The sequence below is a fragment of the Paroedura picta genome, chromosome 1 (genome assembly GCF_049243985.1).
Source record: "Paroedura picta isolate Pp20150507F chromosome 1, Ppicta_v3.0, whole genome shotgun sequence".
Classification (NCBI taxonomy): Eukaryota; Metazoa; Chordata; class Lepidosauria; order Squamata; family Gekkonidae; genus Paroedura; species Paroedura picta.
The window spans coordinates 1,131,149-1,146,066 of record NC_135369.1 but is presented as its reverse complement, the minus strand read 5'-3'; the positions used below and the strand labels follow the sequence as shown (position 1 = coordinate 1,146,066).

General features: G+C 58.1%; 2 protein-coding genes across 9 annotated transcripts in view; one reads left to right on the top strand and one right to left on the bottom strand.

Moving 5' to 3' along the window:
* The first annotated feature begins 36 nt into the window (after positions 1–36).
* On the top strand, positions 37–9,259 carry LRRC71 (leucine rich repeat containing 71). The gene is made up of 12 exons (XM_077351559.1): positions 37–92; positions 275–349; positions 437–505; positions 674–833; positions 2,686–2,769; positions 3,109–3,198; positions 3,720–3,830; positions 6,820–6,937; positions 7,024–7,112; positions 8,532–8,640; positions 8,738–8,853; positions 9,140–9,259. The coding sequence occupies exons 1-12, from the start codon at positions 37–39 to the stop codon at positions 9,257–9,259; spliced, it is 1,197 nt and encodes a 398-aa protein (XP_077207674.1).
* A 1,715-nt stretch (positions 9,260–10,974) lies between these two features.
* Positions 10,975–14,918, bottom strand: part of ARHGEF11 (Rho guanine nucleotide exchange factor 11) — a 68,621-nt gene continuing 64,677 nt past the window's right edge. For all 8 annotated transcript variants that reach the window (XM_077319015.1, XM_077319040.1, XM_077319030.1 and 5 more), the window contains 2 exons: positions 11,626–11,788; positions 10,975–11,506 (listed from right to left, as the gene is read on the bottom strand). In XM_077319015.1, the coding sequence (XP_077175130.1) occupies positions 11,463–11,506; positions 11,626–11,788 (207 nt within the window). In that variant the 3' untranslated portion in view covers positions 10,975–11,462. The remainder of the gene's footprint in view (positions 11,507–11,625; positions 11,789–14,918) is intronic.

Here is a 14,918-nt window from a genome sequence, read left to right as displayed (position 1 = left end):
TCCTACCCCAACACAGGTTGGCGCCTGGAAGACAAAATGCTGGGCGTCCTGGCCAAGTGCCTGCCGGCCCTCACCCACCTCCAGGCCATCCAGTGAGTGGGGTGGGGTGGGGGGGGGCCCTGGCACAGTCGCAGGAGGGGGGATTCCGGGGACTGCCGGTTGGGAGGGGGTGCTGTCCCTGGTTCCTTCCTCCCCACTGCCCAGACTTGGGGCCTGGAGGTCCAGCTGCCTGTCCAGCCGCCCATCCGTCCTCCTGCCGCTTCTTCCCTTTCAGCCTCTGGAAGGTGGGCCTGACCGACCTCTCCCTGCTCTCCTTGCTCTCCATCTTGCCCACCTGCCCCAACCTCAAGTAAGGATGCCGGGGGGGGGGGGGGGCTGGGAGGACGCTGGGGGGCGGGGGCTGGCCCGTTGCCCCATCTGCTCCCATCTCCTGCAGGGTGCTGTCCCTGGAAGGGAACCCGCTGCCAGAGCGCTCTTTCCACAAGCTGATTGGAGAAGAGAGCACGTAAGCATGCGGGGGGGGGGGGGGTGGCAGGTGTCCCTGGAGCTCAGGGGCCTTGGACAGATCCCTCCCCAGGTTTCTCGGGGGGGGAGGGAAGAGGCTTCCCAGGCACCGGGTGCAGACCCCCCACGGCCTCCGGCACCGGCTGAGCCCCCTCCCCTCTCCCCTCAGCTTGGCCCACGTCTCGCTGCGCAACAACGACATGGATGACGAGGCCGCCGCTCTGCTGGGCCAAGCGCTCTCGTCCCTCCGGAGCTCCAACAAGACCCTGGCCTCCATCAACCTCAGCTACAACCGCATCACGGACGCAGGAGCCGCCTCCCTGGCCAACGTGAGACCCTGCGAGGCGGGACCCTCCTTGGCAGCTGGGAAGAGGGCAGGGCAGGGCAGGGCGGGGCCAGTCACGTCAACCCCCGGAGAGAGTATCACAAACCCAGAGGAAAGCGTGGTGGGAGGGGATGAAGCTCACGTGGACCGGAAGGAAATGCAGCCAGAAGCACCTGTGGCCGATGATTCACGTGGCCCTCCGCAGACTAGCCACGGGAGGCCACCAAATAGAGAAACTTCAAGGGGAGGTGACCACGCAAGAGTGCCGAACTTGGGTCCATTCCCCAGCCTCTCCCCCCCCCCCCCAACACTGAGCAGGGACTTAAAGACTCTTTCCTTACTAGTGTGGTGTCGTGGTTAAGAGGCCTCTAATCCGGAGAGCTGGGTTTGAGTCCCCACTGCGCCTCCTCCGCATGCAGCTGGCTGGGTGACCTTGAGCCAGTCTCAGTTCTCTCAGAGCTCCCTCAGCCCCACCTCCCACACAGGATGTCTGTTGTGGAGAGAGGAAGGGAAGGCGAATGGAAGCTACTCTGAAACTCAGGCAGAGAAAAACGCTCCTCTTCTACCCCAAAGCATTTCCCCTCGGCTCTGATTGCAGCAGCCTGAGTCTCTTTATCCCTCTTTGCAACGCTGGGGCAGAAAGGCTCTGAGGTGAGCAGCCCAACTCATGTCCCCCAAAGGGGGTTTAGCCTCAGTAGCTCAGCTCTGGGAGGTCGTGTTGCTCTCTCGGCTGCTCCGGGGCTCCAGTCAGCAAGAGGAGAGTTTGCTTGGGTGTGGGCGACACAGGGCAGGAGCAGAACTGGCCTGAAGGGCATTTCGCTCACTGTCTGTGAGTGCAGATTTGCCACTTGAAAATTCACCTGCGGGTCTTCGGATGAAGATTTCCAATATACCAGATGCCTTTCTGGCTGACTTGGGGATTTTCCTGGTGGGCTGATGGCTTTACAATGCTCTTAGTGTCCTTTTCCTTTCCACATGGAGGAGCATCCTGGTTTTCCTTTCGGCATGGCTTATGGGAGATGACGCCTGCGTCTCTTTTCGGAGGAAGCCCACTTACCAGCCTCATGGGGGGGGGGAGAGAAAGCACCTCTCAGCCCCCCCCCCTGTTGCTGCTGGCTATCTCATTTCCTTTTCACCAGTTTTATTGTTGGGCATATAATTATTTTCTGATCTCGCAGAGGCAATAAGGAATGTTCTTATTTTCAGCCGTCTGCAGTTGCTTTTGACCTTCATTGTTCAGAAACAGACCCTCTGCGTGGCAGGCAGGAGGTCTCCGGTTCAATCCCCAGCGGCATCTCCACTTTAAAAGGACCCGGCAGGAGGGTCCTTTCTCTGCCCGAGACCCTGGAGAGCCCTGGGGAGGGGCCCAAGCTCAGGGGCAGAGCCTCTGCTGGGCAGGCAGGAGGTCCCCGGTTTAATTCCAGGCAGCATCTCCACCTGACAGGCAGGAGGGGATGTGGAAGACCTTTCTCTGCCTGAGACCCCGGAGAGCCCTGGGGAGGGGCCAGAGCTCAGGGGCAGAGCCTCTGCTTGGCAGGCAGGAGGTTCCCGGTTCAATCCCAGGCAGCATCTCCAGCTGAAAGGGCCAGGCAGGAGGGGATGGGGAAGACCTTTCTCTTCCTGAGACCCCGGAGAGCCCTGGGAGGGGCCAGAGCTCAGGGGCAGAGCCTCTGCTGGGCAGGCAGGAGGTCCCCGGTTCAATCCCAGGCAGCATCTCCGCTTAAAAAGGACCAGGCCGGAGGGGATGGGGAAGACCTCTCTGTGCCTGAGCCCCGGGGAGCCCTGGCCGCCTGAGTCAGCCATTCTGGGTGGAGCAGAGGCCTGATGTGGGTGTGTCCTCGGTTGCCTTTGGCCAGGGCCTGCGTCTCAACCGCTCGCTGCTTTCCCTGTCGCTGTCGCACAACCGCATTGGTGACGAAGGAGCCGTGAAGCTGGCGGAGGTCAGTTGGCCGTGGCACCCCAGGTCTGGGGAGGATGGGGAAAGCTGCAGCTGGATGGATGGGGCTCCATGGTCCCTCCCGGTGGGCAGATGGGAAAAGGAGAGGAGTCAGTGGGCTGGCCGACCTCTTCTGGCCTTGACCTCTCCTTCCTGGGGGAGGGGGCTACGTATGCCCTTCCTGCCAGGGCCTGAGAGTCGTGCCAGGGCTCCTCTTCCGGGGGCGGCCAAGGGGCCTGCTGAGCCCGCGGCCGGCCGGGATGAGGCCAGGAAGGATGGCCCCGGGAGGCAAGGGGGGCTGGCCTTGGGCCTCAGCTGCAGGGGCTCCCTCCTTGCCTTGTAGATTCTGGCTCCTTTCCCCCTCACCCACACCGAGGTCGTGGAGAGGAGACGGCTGCTGTTGGAGAAGGAGGGCCAGGAACGGTGCCGGATGGTGAGGAGAGCCTGGCCCCGACTCCCCTGCCCCTCCTGCCGCCTGCCCCAGAGCCCTCGCTCCCTGTGGGGCAGGAACACCTTTCCCACGGCAGGAACCAGGTCCCCAGGAAGGGGGAGGGCAGGGGGCTCCTGGGGAGGGGTGTGCATGTCAAGAAAGGGATCCCGCAAAGGAAGGAGGGGACAGATGAGCATGCCACTGCCTGACCATGTTTACGTTGCCCTTCTTAAGATTAAAAAAGAGCTCCAGGGTGGGGGGGGGGCAGCCGTTATTTGTATCAAGCTGGCCTGACCACCTCCTGCCCTCAGGACACCCCCCCCCCCACACACACACACATCTATAGCCACTGACTGCGGAGGTCCTACAGGGCCTGGCTCCTGGGCATCTACACCCCCCCCATTCCACCCCCGCACACTCTCTATGGGGCTGGGCAAGGAGAAGGGCCAGCCAAGCCCTTCAGCAGATTGCTTGAGCGGGGGGGGGCGTGGTCCTCCTGCCGCCCTCTCTTGGCTCTCTCCTAGCCCCCCCGGCACTCCGACGTTAAGCCCGACCGTCCGTCCAGCCACCTGAGCAGCACCATGCTGGATAAGCTGCAGCCTGCCAAGGCCGGCAAAGTCACCGCCAGGAAGAAAGTAAGTGGGGGAATGGGGGAGTGGGGGTCCCCATCTGGGCCTCTGGGAGTCCTTCTCCCTCTCCTCATCCTTCTCTTTTACTGCACAAGCTTCTCTCCCCCCACCCCACCCCACCACCACCACATGCTCTCTGGTTCTCTATCTGTCCCTCTGTCCCCATCCCCTCCCAGGTGATGATGGGGGTGGGGTCTCTTTGTACCTTTTGCCAAGGAACCACTTGGAGGATAAACAATGGGGAGAAATCCCCCACCCACCCACCCACCCAAGGATGTCCCAGCCAGAGGCTCCCTGCTTGCATCTCAGGAGGGTCACCCTGCAACACAAAGTCTGGGGTGACGGGGGGCAAGGTAAACAGGAGGGTGCCCCCCCCCTAGCCTTCTACCCGAGTGGAGGACATCTGAGTGGCCAAACACCATCTTGTGCATGTGGCTGAGCCACAACCACTGTCCTCCTTTGGGCCCTCCCTAAACTAGAATCCTAGCACTGGAAGTAACCAGTAAAGGTCATCTAGCCCCACCTCCTGCTCAGAGCAGGATCAGCCTCAGGCATCCAGGCATCAGGCATCCAGGAGAAGGATCTGTCCAGCCGCTGCTTGAAGATGGCCAGTGAGGGGGAGCTCCCCACCTCCTTAGGCAGCCTCTTCTACTGCTGAACTGGACTCCTAGAATCCTAGAGGGGGAAGGGGCCATACAGGCCATCTAGTCCACCCCCTGCTCAGTGCAGGATCAGCATCCAGGAGAAGGATCTGTCCAGCCGCTGCTTGGAGACGGCCAGTGAGGGGGAGCTCCCCACCTCCTTGGGCAGCCCCTTCCACTGCTGAACTAGACTCCTAGAATCCCAGAGTGGGAAGGGGCCATGCAGGCCATCTAGTCCACCCCCTGCTCAGGGCAGGATCAGCCTCAAGCATCCAGGAGAAGGACCTGTCCAGCCGCTGCTTGAAGACGGCCAGTGAGGGGGAGCTCCCCACCCCCTTAGGCAGCCCCTTCCACGGCTGAACTAGACTCCTAGAATCCCAGAGTGGGAAGGGGCCATGCAGGCCATCTAGTCCACCCACTGCTCAGGGCAGGATCAGCCTCAAGCATCCAGGAGAAGGACCTGTCCAGCCGCTGCTTGAAGACGGCCAGTGAGGGGGAGCTCCCCACCTCCTTAGGCAGCCCCTTCCACTGCTGAACTGGACTCCTAGAATCCTAGAGCCAGTTTGGTGTAGTGGTTAGGAGTGCGGACTTCTAATCTGGCATGCCAGGTTCGATTCTGAGCTCCCCCACATGCATCCGGCTGGGTGACCCTGGGCTCGCCACAGCACTGATAAAACTGTTCTGACCGGGCAGTGATATCAGGGCTCTCTCAGCCTCACCCACCCTACAAGGGTGTCTGTTGTGGGGAGAGGAATGGGAAGGCGACTGTAAGCCGCTTTGAGCCTCCTTCGGGTAGGGAAAAGCGGCATATAAGAACCAACTCTTCTTCTTCTTCTTCTTCTTCTTGAAGACGGCCAGTGAGGGGGAGCTCCCCACCCCCTTAGGCAGCCCCTTCCACTGCTGAACTAGACTCCTAGAATCCTAGAGTGGGAAGGGTCCATAGAGGCCATCTAGTCCCACCCCCTGCTCAGTGCAGGATCAGCCTCCAGCATCCAGGAGAAGGACCTGTCCAGTCGCTGCTTGAAGACGGCCAGTGAGGGGGAGCTCCCCACCCCCTTAGGCAGCCCCTTCCACTGCTGAACTAGACTCCTAGAATCCTAGAGTGGGAAGGGGTCATGCCGGCCATCTAGTCCCACCCCCTGCTCAGTGCAGGATCAGCCTCCAGCATCCAGGAGAAGGGTCTGTCCAGCCGCTGCTAGAAGACGGCCAGTGAGGGGGAGCTCCCCACCTCCTTAGGCAGCCCCTTCCACGGCTGAACTAGACTCCTAGAATCCTAGAGTGGGAAGGGGCCATGCAGGCCATCTAGTCCCACCCCCTGCTCAGTGCAGGATCAGCCTCAAGCATCCAGGAGAAGGATCTGTCCAGCCGCTGCTTGAAGACGGCCAGTGAGGGGGAGCTCCCCACCTCCTGAGGCAGCCCCTTCCATGGCTGAACTAGACTCCTAGAATCCTAGAGTGGGAAGGGGCCATGCAGGCCATCTAGTCCCACCCCCTGCTCAGTGCAGGATCAGCCTCCAGCATCCAGGAGAAGGGTCTGTCCAGCCGCTGCTAGAAGACGGCCAGTGAGGGGGAGCTTCCCACCTCCAGAGGCAGCCCCTTCCACTGCTGAACTAGACTCCTAGAAACCTAGAGTGGGAAGGGGCCATGCAGGCCATCTAGTCCCACCCCCTGCTCAGGGCTGGATCAGCCTCCAGCATCCAGGAGAAGGATCTGTTCAGCCGCTGCTTGAAGACGGCCAGTGAGGGGGAGCTCCCCACCTCCTGAGGCAGCCCCTTCCATGGCTGAACTAGACTCCTAGAATCCTAGAGTGGGAAGGGGCCATGCAGGCCATCTAGTCCCACCCCCTGCTCAGTGCAGGATCAGCCTCCAGCATCCAGGAGCAGGGTCTGTCCAGCCGCTGCTAGAAGACGGCCAGTGAGGGGGAGCTTCCCACCTCCTTAGGCAGCCCCTTCCACTGCTGAACTAGACTCCTAGAATCCTAGAGTGGGAAGGGGTCATGCCGGCCATCTAGCCCACCCCCTGCTCAGGGCAGGATCAGCCTCCAGCATCCAGGAGAAGGATCTGTCCAGCCGCTGCTTGAAGACGGCCAGTGAGGGGGAGCTCCCCACCCCCTTAGGCAGCCCATTCCACGTCTGAACTATTCTATGAATTTTCCCCCCTGATCCCTAGCCAGCGCTATCACCAAACAAAGGATGCTGGAGGGGAGGGGATGGGGTGGGGGGTCTTTCGCAGTTCCTGGACGGGACGGGTCTGTCTGGGCCTCCACACACCTCTCTGCCGGCAGGGCCTATTTCGAAGACCGGGGGGGGGCAGGGCTGAGGATGAGTACCGGGTGGCATGTTCTGATCCTGGCAGGAGCCTGCCAAGAAGGAGGACAAGGACAAGGACAAGGACAAGGGCAGTGGTGGGGCAGCCGCACAGGCCGGAGGAGGCGCTCAGGCCAAGAAGGATGAGGTCAAGCAAGCCAAGAAAGGTCTGTCCGAAAGCAGCACCTGGGGGGAGGGGTGGGCCTTGCTCAGGGGGCCTCCCCTCCCCCACCTGACCGGCTCCCTTCCTCAGCCATTCCGGCCCCGGAGCAGAAGGCCACTCGCGGCAAAGGAACAAAATCGGGCAACAAGGACAAGCGATCCCAGCTCCTGGAAGTGGAGGTAAGGCCGGGCTGCTTCCCTGGCAGCGGAGGCCCCCACCCTCTCGTGCTTTGAGTCCTCCAGGAGGCCTGCCCCACGGCTTCCTCCTCAGCAGGCCTGGCAGGTCCCTTCCCTTCTCCTGCCAGACCCACACTAAGCACTGCTGCCTCCCACCACCTCTGCCTTGCAAAACTCCCCCCCTGCCCACCCCTCCCAGCACCCCCCCCCAAGCCAGTTCACAGGAAAGCCAGGTCTTTAGACCCGACAAAACACCGCCCACAAAGTGCCCCTTGAAATCAATGAAACCAATGAAAACGGGGCAGGATGGAGGGACGGCCAAAGTCTTCACCTGCTGGGAGGGGACAAGTGAGTCTGCCTGGAGGGGGAGCTGAAGGGTGTCTCCTGGGCTGCCCGTAGGCCCTTCAGGGTTGTACAGCCCTTTAGGTTGGAGACTTTCACACTCAAGATGCGCGTAGGCAGGAAGGCGAAGGCTGGAGTGGGGCAGCCCCACGACGCACCCGAGGCAACTTCATGCCTGCAGGACTCTGCGTGCTTCTGAACCATCTGGAGTTTCCAAATACTGTTCAAAGGCTGCCCCGCAGAGAGCAAATTGCAGTAGTTTAACCTAGCTGTAAGAGCCTCTTGTGGCGCAGAGTGGTAAGGCAGCAGACATGCAGTCTGAAGCTCTGCCCATGAGGCTGGGAGTTCGATCCCAGCAGCCGGCTCAAGGTTGACTCAGCCTTCCATCCTTCTGAGGTCATTAAAATGAGTACCCAGCTTGCTGCTGGGGGGTAAAACGGTAATGACTGGGGAAGGCACTGGCGAAGCACCCCGTATTGAATCTGCCATCAAAACGCTGGAGGGCGTCACCCCAAGGGCCAGACATGACCCAGTGCTTGCACAGGGGAGACCTTTACCGTTTCCTAACCTAGCTGTACTCGGAGCCAGATCTTTTCTGCCCAGGGTGGGCAGCACCAGTCTGAACTGGTCGGAGGCACTCTTGGCCACAGGTGCTTCCTGCTTGACCTGCACCCTGGAGCCGCCCCCACCCCCACACTAGAGCCTTGTCCTTCAAGGGTGGGAAATCCCATCCAGATGGGTGTCGCTTAAGATCTTCCGCCCACCCACCCACCCACGACCCTGTCCCCTTGCTGGGCTCCAGCTCCACTTCCTCCAGGCACCCCTTCCGGGAATCTGCTGCCTCCTTGGGGCTCTCCAGCGGGATGACTGACTTGCTGGTCAAGCGTGTGCTGGCTCAGGTCAAGGGTCAGGAGCCACAGAACATTAAAGAGCCAGCTCACTGCAAGGGCCCACATTCCCCGGCCCCTCGCCTTCCTCTCGGCCGGCCCCGTCCGCCCTGGCCTGCCCTGCCCTGGCCCCAGGCCGCTTTGCGAGAGAGGCCCCCTCCGGCCACCAGGCCATCCCCATTCTTGGTTGCAGGTGACCGAGGCCACGGAGATGGTGAATCCACTCCTGGAGCAAGCCGAGCACCGGGACGGAAAAGTGTTCCTGCCCGGAAACCGCGTCCTGATCTACCTGAACCTCATCCGTATGTTCGTTCGGCTGGAGGGGGCGGCACCCTCGGGTGCAGGGGGGCTTGGGGACTTAACGCTCTCCTCTCCGTCACTCTCCACCCCCCTGCCCAGGTAACCAAATCACAGAGCGGGGCTTGAAGGCTTTCCTGACGGCTGTGGAGCAGCAGGCGTCGAAGGGGCCCGGGGCGGGGAAGGGGCCAGCGGGGCTCCTCCGGCTCTCCTTGGGGGTGAGTCCCAGTCCCCCCCCCCGCCTTTCTTGCAGGCCCCAATCCACCTGATGCCTGCAACACACTCCTTGGTCGAGGCTTAGGGCAGGGAGGTGCCACGGAATTAACGCAGCCCCCAAACAGTCTAGTCGATGGTTGCGGGGGGGGGGGGGGGAAACGGGGGGGGGCAATTTGACCCAGCACAGAAACATCTGAAGTGTAGATCCCAGACAGGCCGTATGCAGGAAGCGGTGCAGCCGCCACGTCCAGCTCTCAGCTCTTCTCTCCCCGATCCTGACCATTTCAGAAAAACCAATTTCCCCCGGAGAGCAAGACCTTTGCCCGGATCCAGGAGCTCATGGTGCCTCGGGATCCGCTGCCAAGGACTGCCAAGCCCACGGAAGAGGATCCGGTTTCCACTGCGTAGTGCCCAGACCTCCCCCCTCCCCCCTCCCCCGCTGTGCCCTCGGAGTCCCTTTCAGCCACCCCGGAAAGTGGAAATAAATGAGAAGCTACACTGGGTGGGCTCCTCCTTCCTGGGTCCAGGATGTGGTCCTGCGCAGAGGGGGAGCACGTGGCCGTGGGCTGGGGCTGGGGGGCCCACGTGCGACTGAAGGCACCAAGCAACGATACTGGGGTCAGTGGAGGTGGGCAGGCAGCTGTGAGTTCCCGCCTAGTGCAGGGGGTTGGACTAGATGACCCTGGAGGTCCCTCCCAACTTTTCTATGATTCTGGCCCAGAACCAGCGTGGTGTCCTGGCAAAGAGCAGCAGACTCCCATCTGGAGAGCCTGTGTGATTCCCCATGGCTCCTCCTTCCCAGGAAGCCAGCTGGGTGACCTTGGGCCACTCCCAGTCCTCTCCACACTCTCTGGGGCCCCCTCCCTCACAGGGTGTCTGTTGTGGGGAGAGGAAAGGGAAGGCGAACGGAAGCCACTTTGAGACTCCTTCGGGTAGAGAAAAGCGGCATCTAAGGCCCAACTCTTCTTCTTCTTCAGAAATCTCAGGGCTCTCTCAGCCTCACCCACCTCACAGGGTGTCTGTTGTGGGGAGAGGAAAGGGAAGGCGACTGTAAGCCGCTTTGAGACTCCTTCGGGTAGAGAAAAGCGGCATATAAGAACCAACTCTTCTTCTTCAGTAATCTCAGGGCTCTCTCAGCCCCACCTCCCTCACAGGGTGCCTGTTGCGGAGAGAGGAAAGAGAAGATGACTATAAGCCACTGAGACTCCTTCAGGAAGAGAAAAGTGGCATATAAGAACCAACTCTTCTTCTTCTTCTTCAGTAATATCAGGGCTCTCTCAGCCTCCCCTCCCTCACAGGGTCTCTGTTGTGGGGAGAGGAAAGGGAAGGCGATTGGAAGCCACTTTGAGACTCCTTCAGGAAGAGAAAAGTGGCATATAAGAACCAACTCTTCTTCTTCTTCTTCAGTAATCTCAGGGCTCTCTCAGCCTCCCCTCCTTCACAGGGTCTCTGTTGTGGGGAGAGGAAAGGGAAGGCGATTGGAAGCCACTTTGAGACTCCTTCGGGTAGAGAAAAGCGGCATATAAGAACCAACTCTTCTTCTTCTTCAGTAATCTCAGGGCTCTCTCAGCCCCACCTCCCTCACAGGGTGCCTGTTGCGGAGAGAGGAAAGAGAAGATGACTATAAGCCACTTTGAGACTCCTTCGGGTAGAGAAAAGCGGCATCTAAGAACCAACTCTTCTTCTTCTTCAGTAATCTCGGGGCTCTCTCAGCCTCACCCACCTCACAGGGTGTCTGCTGTCGGGAGAGGAAGGGGAGGCGGTTGGAAGCCTCTTGGAGACTCCTTCCGGTAGCAAAAGAGAGCAGCTCTTCTCTCTGGAGAGCCAGGCCTTGCCCAGGCCCTGGCCTGCCCATGGGCGGTTCAAGGCTCAGCTTGGGAGGGGAGACTCGTTTACGGTGATTCTCTGGGCACAAGGCCAGAGCCCAGCTTCCTTCCCAGCGTGGCCCACCCAGCACCCCTTCTCGGGCTGGCGGGGCCCAGGCCACTTTCTCACCCGGGAGTGGCTGCCCAGAGCCCGGGCGGGGCACCCCAACTGAGCCGCGGGGCAGGGGCAAAGCTGTTCTGCTCTTCCAGTTTCCAGGCAGGGCACGAGGGCAGTTTTTAAACACGATCAAAAAGCACAACCGTCTATTCTTCTATTTACAGTGACTCAATACACATACATACATATTTATACCAGATGGAAGGTCTGGGAGCAGCCGGTGGCTCTCCAAGGAGCGTGGGGAGAAGGAACGAAAAACACCCCCCAAAAGTGCAATTATACAGAATATATATATTCCAGCTTTCATGTACGGGGGGAAGCAAGTCCGCAGGATAGGGAGAGGTTTCGGCCCCTGAGGGAGAGCCGGCTGGGGAGCCGTGCTGAAGACCCGGAGCAGGCGTCCCTGCCCCGAACATGGCCCCCTGTCCATCACAAAAGGGGCAGAAGTCCTGGTCACCCTTAAGTTTCAGGCGGCAGTGAGGATTCCAGTTTCTCTGTGTGGGTCCAGGCAGTCCGTCCCAGCAGGCGGCTGGAGACCCTCCCCCCGCAGGGCGCATTGGGGAGAGGCGGGGAGGCAGAGACGGCCCGGCCTGGTTCATGCGTCCTCCTTCGAGAAACAGCCACCCCCCTAAAGGGTCACTTCTTGGCTGTCTGCAGAGGAAGGGGTCGGACCTGGAAGAGGGGAGAAGCAGCAGGAAAGGTCACCAGCAAATCGCCCATCTGGGTTGGGGCTGGGGGGGTTGGTTGGGGGTCAAACACTCTGCCGGCGGATGGGGAGGGGAGCTCCGTACCAGGCTCAGCTGCTGCCAGGGTCTGCAGGATGGGCCACGGTTCACAGGGGCTGCCGGGGTGGTCCTCGCCGCCTGGTGAGGTGCCACGGGGTTCCCGGGGGGCATCCAGAGAGGCCTCTCTGCTCAGCGACTGTTGCAGCTCTTGGTGGGCCATTTCGACATCCTGCAGAAGAAGCCAGCCAAGTGGGCACAATGAGGGAGGCCCTAGGGCCTTTGAAGGGGGCTGGGGGTCCAGGTGACACTCGGGGCGGGAGAACACAGCAGGGACTGGCAGGTGGACGGTCCTCTCCAGACAGTAGATCTCCGTGTAGGTCTGAAGCAGCAGGATGGAGTCTGAGTCCAGCGGCCCCTTGAGGGCCAGCCACTGAGTTTCATTCAAGGTGTGAGCTTTCACATGTGTGTCCACATCTTCAGATGCACCCAGGTGTGCACCTTGAATGAACCTTGGCTCATCCTGAAGGTGCTGCTGTTTTCTCAGGATAACAGCACCTCTCAAGGAGGACACCGGTTTGCTTTCTGGGAAGGAAGGGCCCCTGCAATAGAAAAACTCATCCATCCCTGGGTCACCTCACGAGTAGGGGAGGCATCCCTGGAGAAGGCAGGCCTGCCAGAGATGGGTGGGAGGCAGCAGGAGCAGAGGAAGACCCGGCCAGAGAGGGGGCCACAAGGACCCTCCGTTGGCAAGACCGGGGCCACGCTCTTAAGGAGGGGGAGGGGGGAGGGGTCACTCATGCTGTGGGTCGCCCTGGGTGGGCAGAGACTTGACAGCTCCTCACATCCACACACAGACTGGATTTATTTTAAAATTCATGAAAGTTTGCAGATGGCCTAACATCTGTGTTATTCCCCGTGTGGTTCAACTTTTTGAGAAAGTAACTACCTTTCTAGATCAGGGGGGTGCTGTGGACATAGTTTGCCTTGATTTCAGTAAGGCTTTTGATCAGGTTCCCCACGGTATTCCTAATTTGAAGTTGGTGAAATGCGGTGTGGAACCTATTACTGTTAGGTGGGTCAAGAACTGGTTGACAGATGGCACCCAAAAGGTGCTTGTAAATGATTCATAGAATCATAGAGTAATAGAGTTGGAAGGGTCCTCCTGGGTCATCTAGTCCAACCCCTTGCACTAGGCAGGACACATCCCAATCGCTCATCTACTGTCACCTGCCACCCCTAAACAGACCAAGCTCCCCCAACCTTTCTTCATATGTATTGGTCTCCAAACCTTTTGGTTGTGCTATTTTAGACTTGACTCTCATCAATAGGGAAGAGCTGGTAGATGAGGTGGAAGTAGTGGGCACACTTGGTAGCAGTGACCATGTGCTTTTGGAATTTTCAATTGTGGGAAAGAGAAAACCTTTACGTAGTCGTACGTATAGACTGGACTTCAGGAAAGCTGCTTTTCACAGACTTAAAGGTATGTTGCGTAGAGTCCCGTGGTCAGAAAGACTTAAAGAGATGGGAGTCCAAGAGGGCTTGGAGTTTCTTAAAAGTGAAATACTGAAGGCTCAATCACAAACAATTCCCTTGAGAAGAAAAGATGGAAGGAGCCTAAGGAAGCCAAGGTTGAGGAATTAAAAAAAGAGTCAGTTAGGAAATGGAAGGGAGGCCTTATTACCAAGGACGAGTATAAACAAATAACCAATAAGTGTAGGGGAGTGTTAGAAAAGCTAAAGCTCAATATGAGCTTCGGCTAGCAAGAAATGCTAAACATAACAAAAAAGGCTTCTTTAGTTATGTTTCAAGCAAGAAAAAGAACAGGGACACCGTAGGATCACTGCGAGGACAAGAAAGTGAAATTATAATAGACTAGCTTCAAAGGCCGTTCCTAAGAACGGGCCTTGAAAGAGCCCCTCCCGTGGCTCCTGGCCAGGCAGCTTAAGGTGGCTTCAGGCTGCAGCTCACAGCTGGATCAAGTGGGGTGGGCAGGGCAGTTCATTAGCAGGGCTGGAACAAAGCTTCCTAGCAGGCAGTCAGCAGGCCGGGAGGCCCTTGTTAGCAAGCCCTCCACCAGGATCCTTTGCCCAGGGCCACTCCCCTTACCTGCTGCTGGCTCCAGGCACTGAGGCATCTGAGAGCAAAGAGGCTAGAGTCCAGGGACGGAGGGCGGGAGCTGCAGGGGCAGGACCAATCAGGGCAAAGCTAGCTGCACCCTGATTGGCCCTATTCTCATTTGGAAAGCCGGACACATCCCACCCCCTAGGCTGTTTCATAAATATATAGAGGAACAACAATGGATGATGATGAAGAGAGGGCTGAACTGCCTAACTCCTATTTCTCCTCAGTCTTCTCTTGTGAGGGAAATAGTGATGGATGTGGCAAAAACGTAATAGAAAATGGGAAACTGGAATGGAGGCCTAGGATCACTGTAGGAGCAGTCCACAAACACCTAGTTTCTTTAAATGAAACCAGGTCTTCTGGGCCAGATGAACTGCATCCCAAGGGTACTAAAAGAACTTCCAGATGTCATCTCTGTCCATTATTTTTGACACTTCTTGGATAACAGGTGAGATGCCAGATGATTGGAGGCAGGCAAATATTGTCCCCATCTTCAAGAAAGGGAAAAAAGAAAATCCAGATAATTATCGACCTGTCAGCTTGACATCTGTAGGTGGAAGAATTTTGGAACAAATAATCAAGCACTCGGTCCTTGAGCAGCTGGAACTGAGAGCTGTGATTTCTAAGAATCAACATGGGTTTCACAAGAACAAGTCATGTCAGACCAAATTATCTCTTTTTTTAAGAAAGTGACTACCTGGCTGGATCAGGGGAATACCGTGGACATAGTTTATCTGGATTCAGTAAAGCTTTTGATAAGATTCCACATGATATTCTTGTTGACAAGTTGGTAGAATGTGGTATGGATCCTAATTCTGTCAGGTGGATCAATAAGCGGTTGACAAATCGTCCCCAGAGGGTACTTGTTAATGGTTCAGCATCTTCTTGGAGAAGAGTGACAAATGGAGTCCCCAAGGATCTGTCCTGGGGCCTCTGTTGTTCAACATATTTATAAATGATTTGGATGAGGGATTAGAGGGATACTTATTAAATTTGCAGATGATACTAAACTGGGAGGGGAGCAAACACAACTGAAGACAGCAACATAATACAGGATGATCTTGATAGGCTCGAGAAGTGGGCTAAACTGAATAAAATAAAGTTCAATAGGGACAAACGTAAAGTTCTGCATTTAGGGAGGAAAAACCAAATACACCAATATAGGATGGGGGAGACTTGTCTTGGCAGTAGCATGTGCGAAAAGGATCTCGGAGTCTTAGTAGACCATACATTGAACA